Source organism: Lagopus muta, chromosome 1 (genome assembly GCF_023343835.1).
Source record: "Lagopus muta isolate bLagMut1 chromosome 1, bLagMut1 primary, whole genome shotgun sequence".
Classification (NCBI taxonomy): Eukaryota; Metazoa; Chordata; class Aves; order Galliformes; family Phasianidae; genus Lagopus; species Lagopus muta.
This window is the reverse complement of record NC_064433.1, coordinates 51,227,072-51,236,395: the sequence shown is the minus strand read 5'-3', so window position 1 is coordinate 51,236,395 and position 9,324 is coordinate 51,227,072. Positions and strand designations below refer to the sequence as shown.

Here is a 9,324-nt window from a genome sequence, read left to right as displayed (position 1 = left end):
GTCTAAACTATTGCTTCTTCAGCTCAGAAAGGAGAAAAGCAGAGTTAGCAAATGATGAAATAAATTGCAAACACACTTCTTTAACAAGGTCGGAGCAAACTGCCTGAATTCACTCTAATTTTCCTTTGTTACTCTGATTTGTCTGCCTCCCCAAGGTGCTTGTTTAGCTTATTTAAATACTAATGAATTAACAGCAGTCACACATCACCCTTGTTTCTCAATCAGACCAACTAGCAATCCCAAGAGAATGACACTGAGGGTGAGGGAACAGGAGACTGTATTCCATACGGCAAAAGAGTTACAGGAATTCTGGACAGAAAGCCTGTACTTGGGAAATGAGTCAGTCCACTTCTGCCTTGCAGAAAACATCAGTGCTGAAGTATAGAAGCAGTGTTTAGAAACAGCTTCTGAATTTGCAGCTGGCAAAGTGAAGTCTGTGTCTCTCATACACATCCACTAACTCGCTCCCCACACATGCATGCATACAGGTTTCTGGTGGGAAGAAAAGGAATGTGCAGTCTGGAATGCATATGAACTTTCTGTTCAGAAGGAAAAAAATAAAAGATTTTTCAACAGGCTCAAAATCCCACCCCCTCAGCACCCCTCCTTCCCCTGTGTCTGACACTGACTTCAAGGGAGGAGTTGAGCCAATTATCTGTGAGTCCTACAGAAGGGAAATCTGCAATTTGCCAGTAGTTGTGAGAGCCAGGGAGAGAAAGGCAGGGAGGGAAGGAGAAAAACTTAATCGGCAAGCGTAAAGGAAAGCCCCTCCTGTCCTGGAAAGAGAATAGCACAATACGATCCCAGGTCAGAAGAAAAGAAGCTTGTGGGGAGGGGTTTGTATGCAAGGCAAGACCTGGGGAAGCTTAGGCTCCCTGTAGATAACTTTCATGCCCTCAGTGATTTTTTCCCATAGGGACTGAGGTGGCATAGAGTGGATGAACCCCCAGACCTGCAGGACTAGGTGTTGCTCAAAGTATCCCTACTCCAGCAGAGCTGCCCAGAGGAGACTCTGCCTCTCCTCCTCACTTGAGGCTGGGAGCAGAAGAGCTCATCTCACTAAAAAGAAAAGCTGCTGCTGCTGGTCCGGAGACCCTTCTTTAGCCCTGATCTAGTCATTGCTTTCCATGGGGGGACGTCCTCTGGAGCCCTGCAGTCCCTCCCAGTCCTGCTAAGTTCCCAGGAAATACTGGTGAAAAGCTGAGCCCCAGGCAAGCAACGTGGGATCCACAGAACGACAGCCTTCTACAGCATAGCTGCCTCTGATTAAAATTACCGAATTCATCAGGCAACGCCCAGACCCAGGGCTGCTCCTCGGAGGAGAGAGAGGTAAGAGAGCAGCATGGAGTTTGGGGTGGCAGTGGGAGACAGACATCCCAAAGAAGTGATTTGAGTGTGCATGGGAACTGAGGGGTACTAGTGGTGACTAACAGGTGCCAGGTCTGTTATGCATGATGCAGTTTGTGTATCTGCCTATGTTGTTTTCAGCTGGATGCACTGAAGTATGTTTGGATGGCAAACGGAAGCATCAAACTGTAGCTAAAGACAGTGGAGTGCAAGAAAGGTGCTCCGGGAATGTGCTCGTGGATGGGGAGCAGTAGGGAGGATAAGCAGATGTCACTCCGTTCCCTGATGGGAGCTGGGGAGCTTGGGTGGCAAAGCTGCTGGCAGGTTGAATGAGGAATGTCTTTCTTAGGTAGTTCTCTCCAGGTGCTCAGGGCTAAACCTGGCAGCACCTCACTGGAATTCAGACAAGTGCTTTTCAGAGTGAGGAAAATCAGGTGCATTGTCATTTGCTCTGGTGTGCATCTACAGAACAGGCAGCGGGGGTCAGCAGGTAGAAGATGTGGGGAGTCCAATGAAATGAGGCTTAATGCTGATTTTGGACAGCTGTTTCATTTCTCTATGGGCGCGCAAGCCTTTCCCTTTATTAACTGGAGATAATACTCACTGCCTGTATTTCTCTGGCATTCTGAAATCCCTTTACCAATATAAAATACTAATGCAGAGTTTCTGCCATGGAGACAGTGCATAAAGAAAAAGGTACCACTGAGAATTAATCTATGCTTAAGCATTTAATAAACTGCAAGGAAAAGATGTAGATTAAAGCCAGCTGGAGGTTGTTTGCCTCCTCATTCTCTTCAGATTGATTTTGCTTTATTTAGTACATGAGCATGTGGCTCCTTTCTAGTTTCTTTCCTCTGTCTTTAATCTTTTTCAATGTATAAGTCCCTGTGCTGGGAATGAGGGCTGAAGTTTCTTTCCTTTTGTGAGGAGGAAAGAAGGAAGACTGCGCTGCACTGGAGAAAAGCTGAAGTGGAGGGATAAGGAGAGTGCACAAAAAAAAAAACCCTAAGCTCCCAGCTCAACGGCATGCTCTGAGTCAGATTTGCAGCAGAGGTGATGAGATGAATAGAAACTCCAGGAATCAAAGTGCTGAAAAGCACCGTTAGACTCCATGTGAAATGAAAAGCAGTCAGGAAAGCATAGGAGACCTCTTAACTGAATGCCTGGACAGGCAGAATGAGGACAGTATGGAGTGACTATTTAATACATTAAAATCTGCAAGTCCTTACCTCCCTTCCTTCTCAGTGCATGTGCATCTCTGGGGCAAAGTGTCCTGAAAGTCACATGCCTGCAGGTAGGATTTTGTCTTTGATGGAGGTGGGAGGCAGCATGATTTTAGTGGCCAGAGGTGCCACAGTGTCAATTCCCTCTCCAAGGTGTTTTGGGTCCTGTGGCATTAGAATCTTAGAACCACTGAGGTTGGAAAAGACCTCTGGTCCTACAGTCAACTCATCACCACCATGCTCATAAATTAACTGAGGTCTAAGACAATGGAGTCCATGTCAAGGAGGAAGATGGAAGCACTTCCTGCCCTCGGGGTGCAAAACCAGCTGTCCGAGAAGCACGGTAACACATCAAGCTCCCTTGATACATGATGGGGGTTTCTGATGGCCAGCAGCTCAGTGGTTACCTGTCAGAAAACAGTACACATAGTAGGAGTCAGCCAGGAGTGCAACTATACCAGTCCCTCCTGGTCCAAGGAGCTGACTCATTTCTAAGCACTGAGCACAGCCTGTAGAGAAGCTGGTGTTTTTCCTCATAAAATCTATGCTTTTCTCTGTCAGCTAAATATAGCCTGAGAGGGTGAAAGGAAGTATCCCATAGCTGTTCTGTTGACATTTGTCTGGCCCATGGATGCCTGACAGCATTGGACTCGCCATGTAGGATAGAGACACTGCACGTGGAAGTGTTGTTTTAGATTAAATTTGGTGTTTCTGCAGGGCTGGAGATGGGTCCTATTCTAAACAAAGCAGTCCAATCCATAACAGGTGTGCTCCATGTTGTCACTTCAGCAGCACCATAACTGTGTGTGTGTGTTTACATCCAAAGTTATAGTCTGACATTACTGTCTGCCTCTAATATTGTGCAGCCATGACCGCTGTGTGTAATTTAGGCCATAAGACACTGTAAGGAAAGTGCTGCATTTTCTTCTATGCTTTATATAGGGATGAACGTGCTGCTAGCAAACGATAGCAATAATCATAAATAGTCATGTTTTGCTGTTGCCTCGGGCTATAGCACTTGTAATGATTCTGGATTAGAATTCCAGAGACTCCTTTATTTAGCAGTGGCCATATCTTCACTTCTGCTTTGGTGCTTTGCATATGTTAAACAAAGTCAAAGATTTTAAGCTCTTGACTGAGATAAGTGTCAGCTGCATAAACGCTTGGGAGATAAAATTCACTCAAGGGAAAGACAAGAATCCAGATCTGGACCCAGAGATGATATTTCAGTGTACACAAAGTGCTCAAATTGTAATATTAAGTAAACAACACCTAAGTTAAATAAACGGCACAGTGGGAACTTGATTATTCTTTAATAAGATCCTAGTAACCAAAATAAACTCTGCCCAGAATGTACTTTCTTTGCTTTAATGTTAGCTTTCCCCATTCTGGGGGTTGTATTTTTCCTTTCAGCACACAATGTATTTGAAATAGTACATGTAAAACGTCTGTGTGACCCTCCTTTTTATTTCCCCATCAAAGTTTCCTGCATCTGAGTAGCATCAAAACATGATCTCCAAGGTCTCGAGACAAATTTTCCTTGCCAGGGGTTGGAAATCTAGTCAGATAGTAATTTAAGATGGCTGTCCTTTGTCCTTTCTCCTCCTGTACTAGCACGCTCAATGACTGTCACACAACATCTGTGTATGTATAAAGATTGAAACTCCTATGAAATCTTTATTACTGCAACTCTATCCATTGTCAGCCGTCCTACTGCAAGGCAGTGATAATTGCAGCACTGATAGTTTCTTGGTAGGGAGTTCCCACACTATCAGTCCAAGCAGCTAGATTAAATTCTGGTTTCTGAAAGGTCACTGAAGGCACAGAATTTATCTCTACTCAGTGCTATTTTGCGTCTTGAACTCCTTGCGTCAGCAATGTAGGCTATATGGGACCAGCTATTTAAAATAACTGAGATGTCTAGCTTCCACAGATGTCAAACGTGATTTGGGCTTCTGTCTGACTTTTGGTTGATCTCAGAAAATGAATGCTGTGAGCTGTTCCTATTTAGGCAACCAAATGAAGTGGTCTAGGTCCTGACGACAGCTGCAGTGGATGTAGTACATTAGGAAATGTAATGGTAACCTCAGTGGGTGCAATATATTGGGAAATCTGACCTCTGTGTTTATGCATCTAAAACAGAACCAGAACTGAAAAATCTGGTAATGTCTAAGTGATGCAAATGGTGAGAAGGAACCTGGTGTCCAAGTTCAAACACAGCTGATAAAATTAGCCCTTCAAGGCTTAAACAAAATAGCAAATTACAATTAAAAACCATGCTATCTTCAGGGTAAATGCCAGAGCGTTCTTTGACCAACATGGTATGGAACATCCCTACTCTGTCCTCCACCTTCTTACCTTCAACTTTGTCGTTTCCTCCTTCAGGTCCAAGCGATGATGAAAACCATGTCCAGTGGAAACTGCACCCTGAATGTGCCAGCCAAGAATTCGTATCGCATGGTGGTGCTGGGAGCCTCCAGGGTGGGGAAGAGCTCCATAGTCTCACGCTTTCTCAATGGCCGGTTTGAGGACCAGTACACTCCCACCATTGAGGATTTTCACCGCAAGGTCTACAATATCCGGGGAGATATGTATCAGCTGGACATCCTGGACACCTCAGGAAATCACCCTTTCCCCGCTATGAGGAGGCTTTCTATCCTAACAGGTGAGAAAGTGAAGAAAGTTTGCAAAGAGGAAACAATGGATAAAATATTATAATGATAAAGTGTAGCTTGAAAACTGTATCATGGAGATGAGTGTTTCTTGGGGATCGGAAGCGTTTGGGAGACAGCAAAACGGGCTGTGGGATTTCACTGCAAGATTCACTTCTCCAGAGGGATGTTTCCTGGCTGGTATGCTTCCTATGCCGCAGAGGAGAAGTCCTCTGGGTGATGGTCTGAAATTAAGATTTCCCCCTAGTTTATTCCCCTGCTCTACCACCTCCCTCTCCTGCAACATATTTTTTTTCCTGCCGTCACAAATGAACGGTTGAATAAAATCTCGTGGGCAATAAAGAGCAGCGAGGGACAAAACAGGCATGTCATTATAAGACACCAGCAGTGAAAAGCAAATGTAAAATGCACAGGCAGGGAATTCAAACTGAGAAAAGCTCAAAGATTTTTTTTTCCTTAAAAGTCCCAGCCTGATTCCCTTGGTTTAATATACCACTAAAAAAGATCACTCTACTTTTACCCTTTCTCCTTAAGTCTACAATTAATCAAATGAATTAAAGAGGGAAAATAGTGGACTCATTTTGTACATCCCCATTGTCAGCGGTTCCTGTTGTGAGCTAAGATATGTCCTTGACCACAGAAGTGACAGTGGAGATATATTAAGCAACAGCTCACAACAAACCAATTCTCTGGGTCTGCTATCTTCCCTTCTGGATAACCAGTGAAACGTGACATTCGTATCAGACCAGGCTACCATCTGCATTCAGGGAGGTCCTAGGGCCAGTTTCTGAGATGCGGATGTGAGCTTTTGTCCATGAAATCTCTTCACACTTTCAACATGACTGTCATTCAACAGGCAATGATTCCTTTGCAAAAGGAATTGTATGTCAGAAAATGTCAAAAGGAAATGCCAGGGGATCTGTGTCATTTATGTATTTCTTTTTTTCCATGGTCTATTTCTCTCAAGAAAATGAAATGGCAGCAGAGCAGTGAACATTGGGAAAGCACTCATTCCTCATTTAGACATTTGGGACTGACTACCTGGAAATCTTCCATTCAGGTGTTTCTTGTACTGCATAATCAAAAGGCCAAGGCTGAATGTATACTAGTTCTCCACTCTTGCTGGTGTAAGAATAGCTATTTTACACAGCAATATGGGCAAAATGAAGAAAAAGAAAAGCGATGCAGCTTTTTTACAAAACTTGTTTACAAAGGACAGTACAAATGGGCAATAACCATTTGTAACCCATGCAAGTCCAGTGCAATCTGTGGGTATGTACTCAGGTATGGCTGAAATAACATCAAAGCCATAAGCAATTGCACTACAGAAATGAGTGGGGAGTTGAATTGGAAGAACTGGAACTAAAGTAAAACAGAATGAAAAGATTCAAAAGGACCACATGAAAAGAAAAGGAAAAAAAAAGAGAACTATGGGGGGGAGATGGCAAATAAATGTATTGTTTTTCGAAAATTAGCTTATCTGACACAGGTTGTTCTAAACATTTACAGTTTCCTTTTTCAATTGCAGGTGATGTTTTCATCCTGGTATTCAGCTTGGATAACAGAGAATCCTTTGATGAGGTCAAGAGACTCCAGAAGCAGATCCTCGAGGTCAAATCCTGCCTGAAGAACAAGACCAAGGAATCAGCTGACCTCCCCATGGTGATCTGTGGCAACAAAAATGACCACAGTGAAATCCACCGCAAAGTGCGCTCAGACGAAGGTGAGAACCTTGTGTCCAGTGATGAAAACTGTGCTTACTTTGAAGTTTCAGCTAAGAAGAACACCAACGTGGATGAGATGTTCTATGTTCTCTTCAGCATGGCCAAGTTACCTCATGAGATGAGCCCTGCTCTCCACAGGAAAATCTCCATCCAGTATGGGGACACTTTCCAGCAGAAATCCTTCCGGATGCGGCGAGTGAAGGACATGGATGCCTACGGCATGATCTCTCCCTTTGCTCGCCGGCCAAGTGTCAACAGTGACCTGAAGTACATCAAATCGAAAGTTCTCAGGGAAGGTCAGTCAAGGGAGAGGGAGAAATGCACAATCCAGTGAAGAGGGCTTGTGCTTCTGCCTGAAGTCATCATCCACATGAAGTGCCTTAAAGGAAAATGGTCTATGGAATCACAGAATGGGCTCACTGGGTTCATTGAGGAAACCCTGCACAGCAAAAGGGTAACTTTTCCTGCAGATTCTGCTGAGTCAATGAATGTAAATAACATCAATCTCATAAGCAACTAGGGAAAATTATACGCCTGAGTGTGCATTTCTCTGTAATGTAGTCCATCTTCATTCCCCTTTTTGTCTAAAGAAAACTGACTTGAGAAGTAAAGAAAAATCAACCTCATCCTTATAAAGAGAGTAGGTAAAAAATGCACAGAAGGCATCAGCAGTTACCCAGTGTGCAGGACTTGCTAAGAGAGGAGGTTATGTCTTTGTATGTGTGTGTATGTGCATGCAAGAAGCACTCCTTTAAAAAAAATGGGACTTCCATTTCAAAGAACAGCAGTCTTACCAAGGGAGTGGACTCTGCATATGGACACAAGGCTCTAAGTCACTTCTAAGGGGCCTGCAAGAAGGTCATGATTTTATGCTTGCTGGGTCAATTATTGACATGAATGTTGTTTTGTATTATAGATTTTATTTGGGGTTTGCTTTTTTTATCGTGTGGGTTCTTAGCCAAATCAGGTGGCAGATGTGCTTGATATCAAAACAGTGTCTACTTTTAGAAGTGAAAGATGTTTTCCATCTGTAAAACTACGTGATATTTACATTGATTGAAAATGAAATTGTTCTGCAAAAGGCCAATACATTTGACTGCTTTGCAAACCTGGTGTAATAGTTTCTCAAATCAGCCACACCAACTCTAAACTCCACAGTACAAATGCCATCGCTTGCCTTGTTGGCCACTGGACCAATGGTTCCTTCCCTCTGCCTGTATCAGCTGAGACTGACCACGTGTTGGCTTAGACCACTTCATGGCAGGACTAGGTTTTCCTCCAACAGTAGAAACTGACTGATTGTAGACTCTTGATCTGGGACCAACTCCATCAGATTTATTTTGTTAATATGTCTCTAGTCATTTTGTTCATGAATTTTCCTCTTGTCTGATAAAGGTTACCTTGACGAAACCTTTGTGCTACAGAAGACCTCTAGAAGTGAAGTTTCATGCTGGCTGTCCAAATGGGGCTGAACTGGCTGGCTAGATAAATCTGCAGCCATCATTCACATCTTCCCTTCCTCAAATCCATCCAGGCTTTTTCATCTTTAGCTCTCACTGTCCTGTTTCTGGTTTTGCTGTTTGATCTGCTTTTCTTTGCCATCAAAGCCACATACATTCTCTTAGATGGAAGCTTGCCACTCTCACTAACTGAAACAAGAGGCGTGCATGCATAACTGTGGGCAGAGTGTGGCCCCCAAAATGTACACAACAGCAGAGTATATATGGTTTATATACCTCAGAATGGCCTTCGGGTACCTTGTGTCTCTCCCTCACCTCCAAACTCTTGTTCTTGGCTGTATTTGCTTTGCCGTGTCCTGGTCAGAGCTGTAAGCTAGTTCATTCTGTAATTTGACAGAAATCTAGGAATTATGGTTGACTGTGAAAATTAGCTGCTGGGACTCAAAATCCTATATTCATTTATCAGTTCCACCCTTCATTGGTACTGTATATTGACTGGTAAAATACACTGTTCTATTAACCCCATTTCCAGGGCAGCAACTTTCCAACCATTTCTCCCTCTCATCTATAAATATGTATGCCACTTATGATTAAACCTGTTTTATTTATTAGCTGTGTTCCAGTCCATTTTTACTTTCTCCAAGAACAAGGAAGGTCCTAGTTTATTCTTGTGCAAGTGCAACTGTGCAAGTGCGGTATGAGTTGAGAGCCCAGATGAGATCTCCAGTAAATTCTGGAGGAGTCTTTTCTGTCCTCCAGACACTAGGAGCTTAAAAGTGGTCTGTCTGAAACAGATCTGTATCTATAACTACATCTCTCTCTCCCTTTCTCCCTTCCTTCCTTCTTATCTGTCTATCTCAACACCAATATATATGTACAGATATCCTCTCAAGCAGAA

The 9,324-nt window shown here is 43.4% G+C and overlaps 1 protein-coding gene across 1 annotated transcript; it reads left to right on the top strand.

The window, feature by feature from the left end:
- The first annotated feature begins 629 nt into the window (after window positions 1–629).
- RASD2 (RASD family member 2) lies at window positions 630–9,037 on the top strand. The gene is made up of 3 exons (XM_048964371.1): window positions 630–1,329; window positions 4,956–5,235; window positions 6,771–9,037. The coding sequence occupies exons 2-3, from the start codon at window positions 4,965–4,967 to the stop codon at window positions 7,298–7,300; spliced, it is 801 nt and encodes a 266-aa protein (XP_048820328.1). The 5' UTR covers window positions 630–1,329; window positions 4,956–4,964; the 3' UTR covers window positions 7,301–9,037.
- The last annotated feature ends 287 nt before the right edge of the window (window positions 9,038–9,324 follow it).

Excerpts from the sequence above, each read along its gene's own strand:
- RASD2 (XM_048964371.1), top strand. The coding sequence starts at position 4,965 with ATGATGAAAACCATGTCCAGTGGAAACTGCACCCTGAATGTGCCAGCC. Across the intron at positions 5,236-6,770 it reads GAGGCTTTCTATCCTAACAG|GTGATGTTTTCATCCTGGTA; the intron begins GTGAGAAAGTGA and ends TTTCAATTGCAG.